General features: G+C 44.9%; 2 protein-coding genes across 6 annotated transcripts in view; both read left to right on the plus strand.

Moving 5' to 3' along the window:
• LOC124032085 (calmodulin-binding transcription activator 1-like) overlaps positions 1–10,278 on the plus strand; it is a 67,553-nt gene extending 57,275 nt beyond the window's left edge. For all 5 annotated transcript variants that reach the window (XM_046344157.1, XM_046344158.1, XM_046344159.1 and 2 more), the window contains one exon: positions 2,810–10,278. In XM_046344157.1, the coding sequence (XP_046200113.1) occupies positions 2,810–2,842 (33 nt within the window). In that variant the 3' untranslated portion in view covers positions 2,843–10,278. The remainder of the gene's footprint in view (positions 1–2,809) is intronic.
• A 3,217-nt stretch (positions 10,279–13,495) lies between these two features.
• LOC124017773 (piggyBac transposable element-derived protein 4-like) lies at positions 13,496–18,519 on the plus strand. The gene is made up of 5 exons (XM_046332975.1): positions 13,496–13,861; positions 14,397–14,510; positions 14,604–14,663; positions 16,481–17,354; positions 17,498–18,519. Exons 1-5 carry the CDS (start codon positions 13,496–13,498, stop codon positions 18,517–18,519), a joined length of 2,436 nt encoding a protein of 811 aa, XP_046188931.1.
• The last annotated feature ends 2,083 nt before the right edge of the window (positions 18,520–20,602 follow it).

Below are 20,602 nucleotides of genomic sequence, written 5' to 3' on the forward strand. Positions count from 1 at the left end.
GTGAGATTTTGAGTGAAAACCTCCTTCCATCAGCAAGGGCATTGAAGATGAAACGTGACTGGGTCTTTCAGCATGACAATGATCCCAAACACACCGCCCGGGCAATGAAGGAGTGGCTTCGTAAGAAGCATTTCAAGGTCCTGGAGTGGCCTAGCCAGTCTCCAAATCTCAACCCCATAGAAAATCTTTGGAGGGAGTTGAAAGTCCGTGTTGCCCAGCAACAGCCCCAAAACATCACTTCTCTAGAGGAGATCTGCATGGAGGAATGGGCCAAAATACCAGCAACAGTATGTGAAAATCTTGTGAAGACTTACGGAAAACATTTGACCTCTGCCATTGCCAACAAAGGGTAAATAACAAAGTATTGAGATGAACTTTTGTTATTGACCAAATACTTATTTTCCACCATAATTTGCAAATAAATTCATTAAAAAAATCCTACTATGTGATTTTCTGGATTTTTTTTCTCATTTTGTCTGTCATAGTTGAAGTGTACCTATGATGAAAATTACAGGCCTCTCATCTTTTTAAGTGGGAGAACTTGCACAATTGGTGGCTGACTAAATACTTTTTTGCCCCACTGTGCATGTATAAACTCATGTCAAATGGACTGCATTGTCCACAAATTGTCCACTCATTGTCCACTCATCCTGTTTACCTACGAGGGAAAAAAGCTATCTCAGAAGCAGTATAGAGACCGAAGGGAGTCAGAGAATATACACTAATGCCAGTGTTGTAGTCAGTAGTACAATTACCACAGGGCAAGTGTCTATTAATTATGATATGGAACAGTAATTGGCTAGTGACTTACAGTCAGATCTATTGAGTCCATTGTACATGCTGGGGTATAATGTAGTGTTTGGCTCTGGCTCAGTTTGGACATGGTTCACAAGTGGAATGCCAAGGTAATGTCAGTTCCCAATACAAATGCAGTACAAGTTTGGTTAGACCATTGTAGTCTTAATACATTTTCACCTCTTTCACAAATTAAATGCCTTCAATTTTCAATTGTGTTTGTAGTTCATCATTTAATGATAGACACAATAATACATTCCACTGATTAAATTAATTGACACACAATTATTGAGTAATATAGTCATTTATTTGGTGCATAGCAATATTCCAAATACAAACCAATTAGTAGATCTCTGCCTACCTTGAGGGTCTCTTTCAGCCCAGCAAATATTTGGTGGACTTGTCAAGGGACTCCTGTTTCCTCTCCTGAGATTAGTTTTGGAGAGTTTAATTATCAAGAGACCTTTTTTCAATCACATTATATTCTCAAGAGTTTAAAAGTAAATCCAACTGCTTTAAGAACCATTCTCAAGTTTCAAAGTTAGTTGACCTATTAGAATATCAAGTACTGAAGGAATGGGTTCAGTGAGCCATAAGACGTAGTGATTTAGCAGAATCATTTAGACTAGATGAGATCCAGTTAAAATAAAGATTGATCAATGTTTTCTTTCCAAATCAGTACCAGGTCCCGTTGACAAGGTCTATGTCGATCTTCATCTCTCTGTCTCTCTCTTGGGAAAGGTGTCCTATCTGTCTCTCTTGGGAAAGGTGTCCTATCTGTCTCTCTCTTGGGAAAAGTGTCCTATCTGTCTCTCTCTCGGGAAAGGTGTCCTATCTGTCTCTCTCTCGGGAAAGGTGTCCTATCTGTCTCTCTCTTGGGAAAGGTGTCCTATCTGTCTCTCTCTCTCAGGAAAGGTGTCCTATCTGTCTCTCTCTCTCAGGAAAGGTGTCCTACCTGTCTCTCTCTCTCTTGGGAAAGGTGTCCTATCTGTCTCTCTCTTGGGAAAGGTGTCCTATCTGTCTCTCTCTCGGGAAAGGTGTCCTACCTGTCTCTCTCTCGGGAAAGGTGTCCTATCTGTCTCTCTCTCAGGAAAGGTGTCCTATCTGTCTCTCTCTTGGGAAAGGTGTCCTATCTGTCACTCTCTCGGGAAAGGCGTCCTATCTGTCTCTCTCTCTCTTGGGAAAGGTGTCCTATCTGTCTCTCACTCTCGGGAAAGGTGTCCTATCTGTCTCTCTCTCAGGAAAGGTGTCCTACCTGTCTCTCTCTCTCTTGGGAAAGGTGTCCTATCTGTCTCTCTCTTGGGAAAGGTGTCCTATCTGTCTCTCTCTCGGGAAAGGTGTCCTATCTGTCTCTCTCTTGGGAAAGGTGTCCTATCTGTCTCTCTCTTGGGAAAGGTGTCCTATCTGTCTCTCTCTTGGGAAAGGTGTCCTATCTGTCTCTCTCGGGAAAGGTGTCCTATCTGTCTCTCTCTCTCTTGGGAAAGGTGTCCTATCTGTCTCTCTCTCTCTCTTGGGAAAGGTGTCCTATCTGTCTCTCTCTCTCTCTCTCTCTCTCTCTCTCTCTCTCTCTCTCTCTCTCTCTCTCTCTCTCTCTCTCTCTCTCTCGAAAGGTGTCCTATCTGTCTCTCTCTTGGGAAAGGTGTCCTATCTGTCTCTCTCTCTCTCGGGAAAGGTGTCCTATCTGTCTCTCTCTCGGGAAAGGTGTCCTACCTGTCTCTCTCTCGGGAAAGGTGTCCTACCTGTCTCTCTCTCGGGAATGGTTTGAGACAGAGTACAGAATCATCCTGTGAGAAGTGATCTGTGTTGGCGGTCATAGACCCCTTTTTAAATGACTTCTGTCTCTCTCTCTTGGGAAAGGTGTCCTATCTGTCTCTCTCTTGGGAAAGGTGTCCTACCTGTCTCTCTCTTGGGAATGGTTTGAGACAGAGTACAGAATCATCCTGTGAGAAGTGATCTGTGTTGGCGGTCATAGACCCCTGTTTAAATGACTTCTGTCTCTCTGTCTGTGTTTCAGAGTGAACGAATTGAAAAGGGCCAAGGAACATGAAAACCTTCAGAAGAGCCCCCTCGCAATGTGACATCACTCTCCTCCTGACTCTTCCTGTTTTCTTTGTCCCTTTATACCCAAAACATTTTTCAAGAGAAGAAGAAAAGAAAACAGTTCAGTGAAAACACTGCAATTATTATTACTACTACTACGACAGCGTGGCTGACTCTACTTCTACTTCTAACAACAGCATTTTTCACCTTTATCTTTTCCCTCTGACATGGTTTATGTTGGAGAGTGTAGAATTAGAAACTAAGGGGAAGAAGCTGTGGGGGGCAGAACATTTGCTTCATGGCATTTTTTGCACTTTTTCATGGATTGTTTAGTCTTTTTGGGAGTATCGGAGTCTAGGTTCAAGACTGTAAAGGAAGAGGAATGCTGGACATGTCTGAAAAGGTCTCTGTGGATCAAAGGAAGAGGACAAGACGCCAAGGATGGGGGCAGATGCCGGCCAGAACAGAAGGAAACATGACAGAAGCAGAAACACATTTGGGACTTGGCTGTAATTGTATTTCATATTTTTTTAAGTGACTGATTATTCCATTTGAAGAAGAAAAAAATGTAACTTAATGAACCAAAAAATCTCGGTAATACATTGATCCATTTGCACACATACACTCCCTGTCGACAGTTAGATGAGTACATTCAGTATGGTAACTAGTAAGGTAAATAGATCAAAATGACCGTTCCTGTTACGCTGTGCTCTACCCCGCCAGTCAGTCCAAAGGGGTGGGGTAACATATGAATGTAGGAGGGGTGTGAGCAGAAATGGGTGGGGCTTATTAAAACAATGGCTTTTTTTGTTATCTAGGTTTGGAGGGGTTATGTACTGTAAGGCAAGGGATAGGGGGATTCAATGGAATTACAATTCTTCTTCTTCTTTTTTATATCATTATTTTATTCTCTTTTCTATTCCTCTTTGCTTGAATCTGTTTTGTGCTCATGCCCATGACCGATTTACAACTGACTTGTCTCTTCAAAATTCTGTGTTGTCGATTTGATCAAATATGCATGCCTATGGGTGAAGGTCTTCACCTGTGTGCTGGAAGTTAGGTCTGTATTCTCTGAATTTCAATGTTTTGCTTTTGTCTTCATGTTCAAATGCAACTGAGTGGCCCATGTACCAACCTATTCTCCCAAGAGTCATACCCTCTAGTTCCTGAGATTATACCTACATCCTCATCTTTCCCTTTTCTGTCACCTTATTTCATTTGTTTCCTCAGTATTCTAAAAAGAAAGAAAACTTGCCTCTTTTGTGTTGTAATGATTATAGTCATGAAGGTTATTGTTTTTCTTTTTAAATGAACTTCAGGGCCTGTGAGGGCTTTTGAGGGGAAGATCACATACACTTTAAATGAACTTCAGGGCCTGTGAGGGCTTTTGAGGGGAAGATCACATACATTTTAAATGAACTTCAGGGCCTGTGAGGGCTTTTGAGGGGAAGATCACATACATTTTAAATGAACTTCAGGGCCTGTGAGGGCTTTTGAGGGGAAGATCACATACATTGCCTTGACGTCTTAGAGATTCTTCGAGGGGTCCCTAAGCTAGTCCCAAAAAAGGGGTTAGACAAATCCATATTTTTGACAATTGAGCAGTTTCTGTATATAAAGAAGGCTGAAGGTAGGGAAAAACATTTACCCAAAGGGGATTGTATTTTAGAAATATATTATTTTATTCATTAAAAAGGGGTCAAAAACAGGTATGAGACAAAAACAGAATATTTGTATAGTTTTGTTTGAATGCCTAAGAAGTATGGTTGTATTGTTTGTATATAGTGTAAATACCTGGGACAAAAATGAGCTATGTGCATGAAAAACATGAACAAAGGTTAAAAACACTCAACAAAAGCAGTAGTGGCTATGCTCTGTAAAATTATTAAAAGTATTTCACTATAAGAGTATTTTATTTTATTTTAATTGTTCTTGGGATAAACATTTTGCGAAAGCATGACATTATTGCAAATGCTAAAAACTTTTAAAAAAGATAACGTATTTAGAGTTAGGAGAAATCTGCAAAATTATCTTAAGACAAGTATGTTTATGTTTACATTTTTGTTTTGGGCTACCAATAATCTTTTGCCAATGGTGCCAAGTAATGTGAATGCTATATTGCTTAACAAGAGAATGAAGTTAATCTTATCAGAACAGATAATCATACAATGAAATAGACACTAGCATTAAAGACCACAAGGTCCCATCCCGACTGGCAGAGGATCACAGATAGAGGTACACATTGTAGAGGGAGAAATATTTCTACAGCAACTTTTAAGTCTCTCATTTCTCTTCTGTTATCACACGTCAGAACAACCCAAACTTTTTGCCATCATCACCAAATACACAGGGATCACTGGTCAGTAACATTTTAAGTGCAAAAAAGCCTACTGTATGAGAAAGAGGGATTGCGTTGTTAGTGTGCATGTTTGTATGGATTGTCTTCATATAAGGATTGTAAATGGCAGCCTTGTCCATGTGAATCTCAGCCCTGTTGTTTTTATTTTTATAATTGAGGTTGATTTAACATTTGTTTAATAGGTGGCCTAGTGGTTTAGTTCGTTGGGCCAGTAACCCAAAGGTTGCTAGATGGAATCCCCGAGCTGACAAGGTCAAAATCTGTCGTTCTGACCCTGAATTCGTTCTTAACTGACTTGCCTAGTTAAATAAAGGTTAAATAAATCAATTAAATATATATATTAAACCATAATTTATTTAATAGGACAACACACAGGTAATGAAATCATCGAGCTTTGATTATTAAATCATAATTTGTTTAATAGGACAACGCACAGGTGATGACATCATTGAGCGTTGATTATTAAATCATTGAGCTTTGATTATTAAATCATTGAGCTTTGATTATTAAATCATTGAGCTTTGATTATTAAATCATTGAGCTTTGATTATTAAATCATTGAGCTTTGATTATTAAATCATTGAGCTTTGATTATTAAATCATTGAGCTTTGATTATTAAATCATTGAGCTTTGATTATTAAATCATTGAGCTTTGATTATTAAATCATTGAGCTTTGATTATTAAATCATTGAGCTTTGATTATTAAATCATTGAGCTTTGATTATTAAATCATTGAGCTTTGATTATTAAATCATTGAGCTTTCATTGAGCTTTGATTATTAAATCATTGAGCTTTGATTATTAAATCATTGAGCTTTGATTATTAAATCATTGAGCTTTGATTATTAAATCATTGAGCTTTGATTATTAAATCATTGAGCGTTGATTATTAAATCATTGAGCTTTCATTGAGCTTTGATTATTAAATCATTGAGCTTTGGACCGAGTTTGGGAAACCCTGAAATAGACTAGATCAACGTATCAAACTGCTGACACAAGACAATATTTTTTTCTAAGTGTGGGCTGGAGGCTTAACTTGACTAAGGCTGTCAGGGTCTGGACAGACCAGAATTATTCTTTGTCAGAATGTAATGTGGCCACAGTGAACGAGGTACATGTGTAGTGTCTCTCGGCTGGGATTCTTTGTAAAAGTAAATTGGTAATTTACTTACAGGAGGAACACTTGTTTAAACAATCTAAGGTGCTAAAAATAACACAATTAAACAGTGATGCATAGATTATAGTGAAACATATGACCAATTATGGATCAGCACAGCCAAGTCAATGAGCAAAAGTGAGGGATCTATAAAACTGTAAATGTTACAAGATGCACCAGAGGACCGTGTTTGAAAGATTATGAAATTAAATGTGAGTGGTGGGAACAGAAACATTGATACCAGTTGATTTGATCTGTGAGTCCATGATATATACTATACAATAGTCTGCTGGTTTCTGCAGTTCTGCTGAAATATATTATATTCATATCAAAACAACCAGGTGGCATTCAAGTGATGCCGTTCATTATTCAAACAGGGTGTGATGCCATTGGACAATTATGTTTTGTTGTTTAACTAGCTGAATTTCGTCTCAGACCCTGTTATCTGTTCTGTTTTGAATTATTATATACTGCTGGGTTTATTTCTCTGTATGGTTGTGTTTATTTCACAGAGACTTGATATGTAAACCTATTTTCAGAGTGTTTATGTAGAAAGTGCCTAATCATATCCCGATTGATCGCACAAAGCCAATGTCAGGAAGCATGCGATGTACCTAAGGAGAAAAACATGGCTTTGGAGAGAAAAAGATCACCTGAATCCAGCATTCTTTAGGACTACTGTATATCAAGTATCATACCATATATCAATCCAAAAACCATCACTAAATTCAGTCCGGTGACAGTCTTCCCTTAACAAACTCAGTATCCCCACGCAATGCGTTCCATCTTGTCAACATTCTCAGCCTTTTTATTTTCTATTGGAACTGCCTGTTGAAACCATGAGAATTCCATTCCATAACTTTTGTGGTTTTATTGCCTTGCATTCATCATTCAGATAGTGGTAAGAATGCCAGCTGATGCACTGCTGTGGCAATACGGGAAGGTTTTATTATGCTTGCATGGGTAAAATAGTTAACTGGGTGACTGAACTGCACCCAAAGCATGCTTATTTTTCTAAAATCGGTAGTCAGATAGACTTGTAAAAAGACTTACTCTTCTGTAAAGCGAAGAACGTTTGTATGACGTGTCGCAGAACTCTGAAAGATGGAGGGCAGCTGATTGGAAGGCAGAGAAGAATCCTAAAAATACAAACTATGATCAATCTGCAGTATTTACTGACCATGTTTCTTGGGGTAGCATGAGGGCAAGTTTTTCTAGAAGCAAGTTTTTAAAAATTCATTTTTTCATTTTTATTCATTTGGATCTAAAAATAGTGTGCTCCCAAACCAACAGTATGAGGCAACAACACACAGACACACACACACATGCAGGCGACAGTACATTGCACTGCACACACCCAGATATGTCAGGGCATAGTCAGTCTCACTTGTACACAGTTCAGCAGAGAGAGATCATCATGTGTTATTTTCCTAGCCTGCTCCTAGTCCTAGAGAACCGCTCACCTCCCTTCTGTATTTTACTCAGGGTGCCAAAATGGGGAGGAGGAAGTGGAGCAGGACATTGATGGTGATTCAGTGTAGAGAGAGGACACACTATTGAAATAGGATACAGAGCTTTCTGGATAAAACAGGCAAATTGCTACTGATCCTGGATGCATTATTGGTATCCATTTCCTCTCAAGTAAGTAAGGTGAGCTGAGGAGAGACGTAATGGCACGATAACATTTACATTTACATTACATTTAAGTCATTTAGCAGACGCTCTTATCCAGAGCGACTTACAAATTGGTGCATTCACCTTATGACATCCAGTGGGACAGTCACTTAACAATAGTGCATCTAAGACTTAGGGGGGGTGGGGTGAGAGGGATTACTTAACCTATCCTAGGTATTCCTTAAAGAGGTGGGGTAACAGAACTAGGGGATAAAAGTAATTGTAGTATAGATAATTATAATTAGGACAAGCTCATCACAATTGACCATATGGTCAATTGTTTCTGTCTTGGCTACAGCTCTGACAAATTCATTTGTAGGCATTATGGGACACTAGGGCTTAAAGTCTTACGTACATGCTTACCTTTCTTTTATAGACTATGCTTATGAGTCTAGTAACACTTTAACCTTTGACCTCCTCTGGCTTGATGGTTCTTATTAAAACAAGGACTTGCTGTGTGAATCTATGGTTATGTCATAACATCACACACAGCTTCAAATAGTCTATAAAGCTATTCTCAGTTATACAACAATTCATCTCAGTTAAGATATGGATGATGACATGATGTAACATCTGAATGAGGTCTTCCTGAGACGTACGTTGGGGTAGTTGAAGATGAGGTCTTCCTGAGACGTACGTTGGGGTAGTTGAAGATGAGGTCTTCCTGAGACGTACGTTGAGGTAGTTGAAGATGAGGTCTTCCTGAGACGTACGTTGGGGGTAGTTGAAGATGAGGTCTTCCTGAAACGTACGTTGGGGGTAGTTGAAGATGAGGTCTTCCTGAGACGTACGTTGGGGTAGTTGAAGATGAGGTCTTCCTGAGACGTACGTTGGGGGTAGTTGAAGATGAGGTCTTCCTGAGACGTACGTTGGGGTAGTTGAAGATGAGGTCTTCCTGAGACGTACGTTGGGGTAGTTGAAGATGAGGTCTTCCTGAGACGTACGTTGGGGTAGTTGAAGATGAGGTCTTCCTGAGACGTACGTTGGGGGTAGTTGAAGATGAGGTCTTCATGAGACGTACGTTGGGGTAGTTGAAGATGAGTTCTTAATGAGACGTACGTTGGGGGTAGTTGAAGATGAGGTCTTCCTGAGACGTACGTTGGGGTAGTTGAAGATGAGGTCTTCCTGAGACGTACGTTGGGGTAGTTGAAGATGAGGTCTTCATGAGACGTACGTTGGGGGTAGTTGAAGATGAGGTCTTCCTGAGACGTACGTTGGGGGTAGTTGAAGATGAGGTCTTCATGAGACGTACGTTGGGGGTAGTTGAAGATGAGGTCTTCCTGAGACGTACGTTGGGGTAGTTGAAGATGAGGTCTTCCTGAGACGTACGTTGGGGGTAGTTGAAGATGAGGTCTTCATGAGACGTACGTTGGGGGTAGTTGAAGATGAGGTCTTCCTGAGACGTACGTTGGGGTAGTTGAAGATGACCAGATCTTATAGGGACGGTTTCAAAAAAAGCCCTTCAGGTATGGCCATCTTCTGGATGGTATGACAGGTTAGCTATAACAGGCACTTCATATGGATTTAATTACCTTCATTACACTCGGCTAATTGACCTGAGGGACTGGACGGTATCTCCTCCTCTTCCTTTGTCAATGCACTCAAACTACTGAAAGGTAGGCACATCAAGACAACAGAGCAGAAACCATCTCACAACCTTTTCCACTTGTGGACACAAAGCAATAAGCATTCTTTTGTGGAGACCTATAGACCTAGTGAAGATAGAAATGATTGGACACATGTAGTCGACGTACTCTTATGCAAATGCCAGTATTGCAAGACAAGCATTCAGTAGTTTATGGACAGCAATTGTATGGCACCCTTTACCGAACTGCACGTTTTCATCAATTCCAAACCAAGAAGAAAAAAATGGCCCTGCTTTAATACAAAGTCGTGGGTCCTTGACACTTTGCATGTGAACTAGTGTTAGAGCTATTTTCCTCTCCTCTATAACTGTCTTCCTCTCGGTCTTTCCCTGTTATGTGACCCTCTCTTTCTTTCCTTCCCCTATTATTTCACCCACTCCTTATTTTCGTTTCCCCTTTTGTGTTTTGCTTTCTCTCCTTTTTTCTTCCCCCTCTTTCCTGTTTGTAACTTTGATTTGTGTAATTGTGCATGTACAAGCGTCACTGACTCGATGGATATGTTTAAAAAAAAAAAGCTGCTGAAGCCATGCAAAACGTTTTGAAATGCCCTTAAAATATGGAAGATGTTTTCTGAATGCTTTATATTCTTTCTGCTGTAAAATAATTTAAAAAAATAAAAAAGGAAGAAAACTCTAACAAAGTGTGATTTTGCCTCCTTGTTCTTCTACTGTATCATCCAGTGCATCAATGCCTGGACTATAGCCACATTTTGTTGTAATAACCCACAGCCAATCTGCTGCCTACCAGTTGCTCTATGTTAACGCTGTATAGGTTTAGTGCGATAAGTTCAAATTGTACATGCACTGTTGTACGTTTTTTACTTCTGTATTTATTTCACCTTTATTTAACCAGGTAGACTAGAACAAGTTCTCACTTACAACTGGCCAAGATAAAGCAAAGCAGTGCGACACAAACAACAACACAGAGTTACACATGGAATATCCAAACATACAGTCAATAATACAGTAGAAAAGTCTATATGTGTGCAAATGCAGTAGGACAAGGGAGGTAAGGCAATAAGTAGGCCAAAGTGGCAAAATAATTGCAATATAGCAATTAAACATTGGATTGATAGAGGTGCAGAAGATGAGTGTGCAAGCAGAGATACTGGGGTTCAAAGGAGCAAAATAAATCAAATATATAACAGTATGGGGATGAGGTAGTTGGATGGGCTATTTACAGATGAGCTATGTACAGGTGCAGTGAACTGTGAGCTGCTCTGGCAGCTGGTGCTTAAAGCTAGTGAGGGAGATATGTGTCTCCAGCTTCAGTGATTTTTGCAGTTCGTTCCAGTCATTGGCAGCAGAGAACTGGAAGGAAAGGCGGCCGAAGGAGGAATTGGCTTTGGGGGTGACCAGTGAAATATACCTGCTGGGGCACGTGCTACGGGTGGGTGCTGCTATGGTGACCAGTGAGCTGAGGTAAGGCATGGCTTTACCTAGCAAAGACTTATTGATGACCTAGAGCCAGTGGGTTTGGCAATGAATATGAAGCGAGGGCCAGCCAACGAGAGCATACATGTTGCAGTGGTGGATAGTATATGGGGCTTTGGTGACAAAACGGAATGCACTGTGATAGACTGCATCCAATTTGCTGAGTAGAGTGTTGGAGGCTATTTTGTAATTGACATCGTCAAAGTCAATGATCGCCAGGATAGTCAGTTTTACGAGGGTATGTTTGGCAGCATGAGTGATGGATGCTTTGTTGCGAAATAGGAAGCCAATTTTAGATTTACTTTTGGATTGGACATGCTTAATGTGAGTCTGGAAGGAGAGTTTACAGTCTAGCCAGACATCTAGGTATTTGTAGTTGTCCACATAAGTCAGAACCATCCAGAGTAGTGATGCTGGACTGGCGGGCAGGTGTGTGCAGCGATCGGTTGAAGAGCATGCATTTAGTTTTACTTGCATTTAATAGCAGTTGGAGGCCACGGGAGGAGAGTTGTATGGCATTGAAGCTCATCTGGAGGTTAGTTAACACAGTGGCCAACGAAGGGCCATGGAACGCTTGCTGTCTGGGGAAGGAGAGGAGGACCAAGGTGCAGCGCCGTAAGTGTTCATATTATTTAATGAAATATGCAACACTAGACAAAACAACCAACACGACAAACAAACAGTCCTGAAAGGTGAAAAAAACACTAAACAGGAAACAACCACCCACAAAACACAATGGAAAACAGGCTACCTAAATATGGTTCTCAATCAGGGACAACGATTGACAGCTGCCTCTGATTGAGAACCATACCAGGCCAAACACAGAAATAGAAAAACATAGACAACCCACCCAACTCACGCCCTGACCAGACTAAAACAAAAGACAAAACAAAGGAACTAAGGTCAGAATGTAACAGGCCAGAAGTATACAGAATGGTGTCGTCTGCTTAGAGGTGGATCAGAGAATCACTAGCAGCAAGAGCGACATCATTGATGTCGGCCTGAGGATTGAACCCTGCGGCACCCCAATAGAGACTGCCAGAGGTCCGGACAGCAGGCTCTCTGATTTGACAAATTGAACTCTGTCTGAAAAGTAGTTGGTGATCCAGGCGAGGGAGTCATTTGAGAAACCAAGGCTGTTGAGTCTACCAATAAGAATGTGGTGATTGACAGAGTCGAAAGCCTTGGCCAGGTCGATGAATACAGCTGCACAGTATTGTCTCTTATCGATGGCGGTTATGATATCATTTAGGACCTTGAGCGTGGCTGAGTTACACCCATAACCAGCTCGGAAACCAGATTGCATTCGGAGAAGGTACGGTGGGATTCGAAATGGTCGGTGATCTGTTTGTTAACTTGGCTTTCGAAGACCTTAGAAAGGCAGGGTAGGATAGATATAGGTCTATAGCAGTTTTTGTCTAGAGTGTCTCCCCCTTTGAAGAGGGGGATGACCACAGCAGCTTTCTAATCTTTGGGGATCTCAGATGATACGAAAGAGAGGTTGAACAATTTTGGCGGATAATTTTAGAAAGAGACGGTCCAGATTGTCTAGCCCAGCTGATTTGTAGGGGTCCAGATTTTGCAAGGAGTGAAGGAGAAATGGGGGAGGCTTGGACAAGTTGCTGTGGGGGGCGCAGGGCTGTTGACTGGGGTAGGGGTAGCCAGGTGGAAAGCATGACCAGCCGTAGATAAATGCTTATTGAAATGTTCAATTATTGCGGATTTATCGGTGGTGACAGTGTTTCCTAGCCTCAGTGCTGTGGGCAGCTGGGAGGAGGTGCTCTTATTCTCCATGGACTTTATGGTGTCCCATAACTTTTTGGAGTTTGTGCTACAGCTTGCACATTTCTGTTCCAAAAAGCTAGCCTTTGCTTTCCTAACTGCCTGTGTATATTGGTTCCTAATTTTCCTGAAAAGTTGCATATCGCAGGGGCTATCTGATGCTAATGCAGTACGCCACAGGATGTTTTTGTGCTGTTCAAGGGCAGTCAGGTCTGGAGTGAACCAAGGGTTCTGTTCCTGGTTCTACATTTTTTGAATGGGGCATGCTTATTTAACCCTCCCGTGGTCCTGGGGGTCGGGGTGACCCAGGTCCTGTGTGTGGAGGGCTCCCCTTTCTGCGCTCTGTGCTCGCGGGTCAGAGCGACCCAGGCCCTGTGTTTCCAGGGCTCTGCGCTCTGCACTCATGGGTCAGAGCGACCCTGCCAGCCACTGGCGTGGCGTGTGCCTTTGAGCGTAGTAGAGAGTCTGCGAGTGTTAGAGTCGTGCTCTGCGCTCTGCACTCGTGGGTCAGAGCGACCCAGGCCCTGTGTTTCCAGGGCTCTGCGCTCTGCGCTCGTGGGTCAGAGCGACCCAGGCCCTGTGTTTCCAGGGCTCTGCGCTCTGCGCTCATGGGTCAGAGCGACCCAGCCAGCTGCTGCACAGGTCCGGACGTGCTCTGGGCTCACCGCTCTGCGCTCATGGGTCAGAGCGACCCGGCCCTGTGTTTCCAGGGCTCTGCGCTCTGCGCTCGTGGGTCAGTGCGACCCAGGCCCTGTGTTTCCAGGGCTCAGGGCTCTGCGCTCTGCGCTCTGCGCTCGTGGGTCAGAGCGATCCAGCCAGCCGCTGCACAGGTCCGGACGTGCTCTGGGCTCACCGCTCTGCGCTCATGGGTCAGAGCGACCCAGCCAGCCGCTGCACAGGTCTGGACGTGCTCTGGGCTCACCGCTCTGCGCTCATGGGTCAGAGCGACCCAGCCAGCCGCCGCACAGGTCCGGGTACGTGATGCACTGGGGTGGTCTTTGGGACATAGAGTCCTTGTGATAATCTCGTAGGTGGAGATAGTCACACGTCTAACTTTGTACACGGTTCCATATGCACCCGTTGCCTAGAACAGGGCCTCTCTTGTATTTCTCCATTCTGATTGGTATAGTGGTTCAGTTATAGTAGCTTATATATAGCCTCGTTGACTTTTGAGGGGGTTGTTAAGGTCTGACCAAACAGTGCTGTGTATTCCACATCTGTCTGACCAATCCGACCACAGATGCACAAGTCAACCATGATGCTGCCTCAAGCTTGGTAATCCGACAATGGTTCCTTTGAGGACCCGATTAGGGCAAGACCGTCCAGCCATTCATTTGCAATATAACCACGATGATGCTCCTAGCTTGGTAATTGGAGGACCTGTCCTACAAACACCTGTTCTATCTATCTTGCCTCACTATCAAAGGGTGCTGTTATCCTGCAAGAATGGCCCAGCACTTATACCGGTCTCACCTACACTTCCAGATAAATGGAACCTTCTCACCACAGAATGGTATCCTGTCCATAGAGACACTGTTAGAGAACACATCCTTTGACAATGGACCAGGCTCCAAGGGTCTGACAGACCTTAAGATGTGCATTAGGAAATTCCTCGATTGTGCCGTAAGTCATACACTGTCACTGTGTTAAACGGACAAGGGTAAGGTAGTGAGCTTGTGTAACACATTGATTCTGTCTCCTTATCCCCCCCTCAAGGTTCAGAGACCCCAGGATAACGGAGTTCCGCTTGCATTCAGCCTGAGTGGATATATCGCCGTGAGAGATCTCACCGAGTCCCAGTTCGGGAGCATAGCATGTCCGGGTCTGTCTATTTACACAGAGGGTAAAATCAGTTTTGGTCGTGCACAAAGCAAGGCTTTGACTGCTTTGGAAATGGCAATACTGTTCTATTTTACTCCCCTCTCACTATGTACTGGGTTGGACACGATGCATATATAAAGCGCTCCGCATGATGTGATAACCACTGAGTGCCACTCTCCACCCGGCACTACGATCGACCGCTAAGTCGCGACTAAGACCGCTACGGGATCCAGGCTGTGACTTGTACCCGTGCCACACACTTGTTAACCAGAGTTGAACACGGCTCCAGATGACACTCGTTCTGACACAATGAATGATTGTGAACAGTTTCTGTTGCAGTTGTACATGAAATACATGATGATGTTACCAGATGCACTCTGTGTTTGTGAGTTTTATTGTACACACACACACACACTTGTGTAGCATTTCATCATTTTATTATTGTTCATTTGCAGTGGATCATTTGCAATGGATACAGACACAATGGTACATTGACATGGTTATATTCTCAACAATATAGAAGTGATACATACTAAAAGCAAACCTGCGCCACTATCCTGGCAATGCGGATTGGGCTATTTGTTACATGCCGGGTGTCCGAGATCCACACCGGACCCTTCATCCGTGGCGGCTACCGGTTGTCCTACATCCACACCTGCTCCTTCTGAGCTTGCCCCTTCCACACTTGGTCCTTCCATCATCTCGCTCATATCCCTCCCCATTCCATCTAGTCCACAGAGTGGCAGGTAGGTAGAAAGCAAGACTCGGCACACCACATTCTTCATTGCGCACCAGATGTCTTCCATGTTATAACCCCGTCCCTTGTTCAAGATGAGTATCATGTTCTTGGGACACCTAGGACCAGTCTCAATCCTAGTCTGATGCTGTAGAGTTTGATCGATCTCCGTGGTAAGGCAAACATCAAAGTCGTCCTGGGTTGGTTGTTTGACGTTCCCGGAGCTTTGTCAGCAGCAGCAGCACCTACAGCGCTTATAAATGACTTACATACCATGTGAGCCCTATACATATAGGTGTGATAGATGCTGTGCCTATACGGGCACTCGTGTATATCCTGCAAAATGGCCATCATTCTTCTGTTGCCCTCCACAGAGATAGACGTATTGACTCTGTAGCTTGACATCATCACATTGAAAGTTAATGTGAAAGGAGGGCCCGATGTTGCAAATTCAACCATACGGTTGAACATATCATCAGCTGCATCGGTCATATCGGCCGTATCCCTCGTCTCAGCCCGAAGCCAGGGGCTGCTTTCGTCAGTTAACATCAGGAAGTGATTGCTACCTTGGCATACCAGTGAAGGCTCCTGTGTGGGTTTGCCATTGAAGCCTGAGTTCGATGCCATTGCAGAAGCTACCGTTGAAAGAGTGTCTACACCACCACTAGCTTATATAGGAAACATGATAGCCTAGAAGATGTGAGACACAACTATGATGTGAGGCTGGATTACCTGGCCAACAGATGGATGTTTCAGTACTAAGCCGAAGGGTGTTGTTGCTAGGTCTTCCCAGTCCGGCCGGCCAGCCCTACGTAGAGAGGATACTAATATTGTCAGCGGCAACACCCTCACACACACACACACACACACACACACACACACACACACACACACACACACACACACACACACACACACACACACACACACACACACACACACACACACACACACACACACACACACACACACACACACACACACACACACAAAGTGACCGGCTCCCCACCCATGCCAAGTGCGTTCTTGCCCGCAGCTCAGCGGACCCGCTCGGCTCCACCGATCGGCCATGGCCGCGCGTTTTACGGCCGCGCAGGTTCTAGAACAGATCTTGTCCAGCGTGGACCAAGAAGACTACTCGGATTGCCAGGAGGAGGAGGACGAAGAGGTTTCGGAAGAGGAAGACGGCGAGGAATACAACCCCGAGAGCCGCGAGGTCGACGATGCCTCTTCTCCCTCTTCTGGGGAAGAGCAGCCCGAGGAAGAGGCGCCTGAGGACGAGCACGAGGACGAGCACGAGGACCGCGGGGAGCAAGAGATCTCCTCGGCCCCGGACCGACGGGAGCCTCCGTTGCTGTCGAAAAACGGCAAAATCGAGTGGTCCCCCGTGGCCTACGGTCGCCACCGCGGGCCCCTGGCGATCTGCCACGCCGGGCCGGACCAGACTCCGGGCCCCACGGCCTATGCCGCGACACAGGCCCGCGACAACGCGTCCGCCTTCCACCTGTTTGTCACACCGGCGATAGAAAGGATAATTGTGGAAATGACGAATCTGCACGGGGCCAGAAAATACGGCGACGGCTGGCGACCCATGGACGCCACGGACCTGCGCGCCTACCTAGGGCTGCTGATCCTAGCGGGCGTCTACACGTCCCGGGGCGAGGCCGCGGCAAGCCTGTGGGACGCCGAGAGCGGCAGGACCGTGTTCCGAGCCACCATGTCGCTCAAGGTCTTTTACAGGTACTCGAGGCTGCTGCGATTCGACGACCGCCAGTCGAGAGCCGCCAGACTCGCCACGGACAAACTCGCAGCCATACGGGAGGTCTGGGACCTGTGGGAGGCGCGGCTGCCGGCCCTCTACAACCCGGGGCCCGACGTGACGGTGGACGGGCAACTGGTCCCGTTCAGAGGTACTGTGCTTGCGCTTGTGCGCGTGCGTGCGTGCGCATGTGCTTACATGTCTATACAGAGCGTGTGTAACACAAAAGTTGGCCCTTGGCTACCCCGGTTGCACACAGTAACCACACAAATGTCTTGTCCCCTTTCCAAAAAGGCAGCTGTCCCTTCCGTCAGTACATCCCCAGCAAGCCGGCCAAATACGGCATCAAGTCGTGGGTGGCCTGCGACGCCAAGTCCAGCTACGCTTGGAAGATGCAAGTGTACACCGGCAAGGCGGCCGGCGGAGGCCCCGAGAAGAACCAGGGGATGCGCGTCGTCCTCGATCTGACAACGGGCCTGAGCGGTCGCAACGTCACCTGCGACAACTTCTTCACGTCCTACGACCTGGGCCAGCGGCTCCTTGAGAGGAACCTCACCATGGTGGGCACGGTGAGAAAGAACAAGGCCGAGCTCCCGCCCGCGCTGCTCGAGTCCAGGGGCAGACAGGTCCTGTCCTCCAGGTTCGCCTTCACGCCCACCGCCACTCTGGTGTCCTACCTGGCAAAGAGAAACAAGAACGTGCTACTCTTGAGCACGCTGCACACAGAGGGCCACATCAGCGATCGCCGCGACAAGAAGCCGGCCCTCATCCTAGACTACAACTGCAACAAGGGCGGCGTGGACAACCTAGACAAGGTGGTGGGCACCTACAGCTGCAGACGGATGACTACCCGCTGGCCCCTGGTCGTCTTCCACAACATCCTCGACGTGTCCTCCTACCATGCCTTTGTCATATGGCGAGAGGTCAAGCCTGACTGGATGCCTGGCAAGCAGAACAAGCGCAGGGTGTTCCTCGAGCAGCTGGGAAAGGCACTCGTGAAGCCGCTGATCCAAAGAAGGCAGCATCTGCCCCGCACCGAAGCGTCCTCAGCGCTTGTCAAAGTCCTACAGAGTGCTACGGCGGCGCCTCCTGAGCAACAGCGCCAGGGCCCCGCCACTGGCACGGCCGCTGCCCCGCTCGTTGACCTGGCCACCGGGGCAAGTAAGAGGAAGAGGTGTCAGCTCTGCCCACCCATGAAGGACTCCAAGACACACACGGTGTGCTGCAGGTGTAAGAAATACATCTGCAAAGGCTGTTCACACGCTTACTGTCACACTTGCGCACATTGGGCCTTTAGCCAGGACGGGACAGGGTGACCCGGAGGACACGGGGACTAGACACAGTACCAGGACAACGGTAGGGTTAAATACACCGTCTCAAGTACTGCTGTGTCTGCCTCATCTTCTGGGTTCTGCTGACTATTCGTGGCTCAGTTGGTTTAGTGACTGTTTCTCACTCCGGAGACCCGGGTTCGTAACCGGGTCCTGACATCCACCACAAAACACCAGAACATTTCTAGCCTCTCTATCAATGGATAACACTCAGTTCTCCACCACAAAACACCAGAACATTTCTAGCCTCTCTATCAATGGATAACACTCAGTTCTCCACCACAAAACACCAGAACATTTCTAGCCTCTCTATCAATGGATAACACTCAGTTCTCCACCACAAGACACCAGAACATTTCTAGCCTCTCTATCAATGGATAACACTCAGTTCTCCACCACAAAACACCAGAACATTTCTAGCCTCTCTATCAATGGATAACACTCAGTTCTCCACCACAAAACACCAGAACATTTCTAGCCTCTCTATCAATGGATAACACTCAGTTCTCCACCACAAGACACCAGAACATTTCTAGCCTCTCTATCAATGGATAACACTCAGTTCTCCACCACAAGACACCAGAACATTTCTAGCCTCTCTATCAATGGATAACACTCAGTTCTCCACCACAAAACACCAGAACATTTTCAAAAAGAGTAGAAACAGCTTGCCTGCATCTACACTATGATATGACTATTAGATATTCATTTTGAAAAAGAAAATGTAAAGAAATAGTTTCACCATATTAAAACGAGAGTCCAGTTCATGTAACAGGGGTGACCTTAAAATAAGGGACAGGTCTTTTTTTAACCTTAAAAAATAAATAAATAATAGCATTCAGAAATAACTTTGTCAAATAAACTAAATATCTAGGGCTTTACAATGAGGGTGCATGGAGGGACATTTACAATGAGGGTGCACGGAGGGATATTTACATTGAGGGTGCACGGAGGGACATTTACAATGAGGGTGCACGGAGGGACATTTACAATGAGGGTGCACGGAGGGACATTTACAATGAGGGTGCACGGAGGGATATTTACAATGAGGGTGCACGGAGGGACATTTACAATGAGGGTGCACGGAAGGATATTGTTAGAGGAAATTATGGTTGAAATGACTAATTATGTATACATTCCAATCAGAACTGACTAGTCCAAATGCTATAATGTACTGTACATGTGAATTTTCTCTCTTGCTACCTTTCCCAATTGTATATAATGTAGTCAGGAGTTTAGTAACAATGAAGGTCTGTTCCTTAGTTCATTCATTTGTACAATCTCCAGGTGGCAGGAACGGCCCATCTCCAGACTGTCTAGAATGCTGATTTATACTGACTGACCTTGACTTCGTGCTGATAACGCGAAGGATTGAGAGCTAGAGGGCCCCTCTACTGGTGAAATAGATAGAACGTTTAGAAAACGCTGACGTCATTTTCAGTTTATAACCTGTGGAAATATGTGTATGTGGCAGTACTCTCTTGAAATAAACACTGTTACCTTTGGCTTTTAAGACTGGTCTCAATCTACTTCATGCATAATTAATGAACTTACAAATCATTAATGAATTAGAATGAGTGCGAATTTGATTTTGGCTACAAAACATACAGGAATTTAGAAATTCCACTAACAGATATTTACAATGAGGGTGTACGGAGGGACATTTACAATGAGGGTGCACGGAGGGACATTTACAATGAGGGTGCACGGAGGGACATTTACAATGAGGGTGCACGGAGGGACATTTACAATGAGGGTGCACGGAGGGACATTTACAATGAGGGTGCACGGAGGGACATTTACAATGAGGGTGCACGGAGGGACATTTACAATGAGGGTGCACGGAGGGACATTTACAATGAGGGTGCACGGAGGGACATTTACAATGAGGGTGCACGGAGGGACATGTAAAACTGCTGAATTCTGAGTTATTGAATTCCCCATGTGGTCTTTATTAAAGGGCACTTCATTGACGATAACAGGCTTTTACAATCAATATTGGTGCACAATTTCTACTTCAAATACCAAAAGGCTGTACCTTCGTGGAATGGCCTTCCTTGTGTGCGTG

This window comes from Oncorhynchus gorbuscha, linkage group LG03, assembly GCF_021184085.1.
Source record: "Oncorhynchus gorbuscha isolate QuinsamMale2020 ecotype Even-year linkage group LG03, OgorEven_v1.0, whole genome shotgun sequence".
Taxonomy (NCBI): Eukaryota; Metazoa; Chordata; class Actinopteri; order Salmoniformes; family Salmonidae; genus Oncorhynchus; species Oncorhynchus gorbuscha.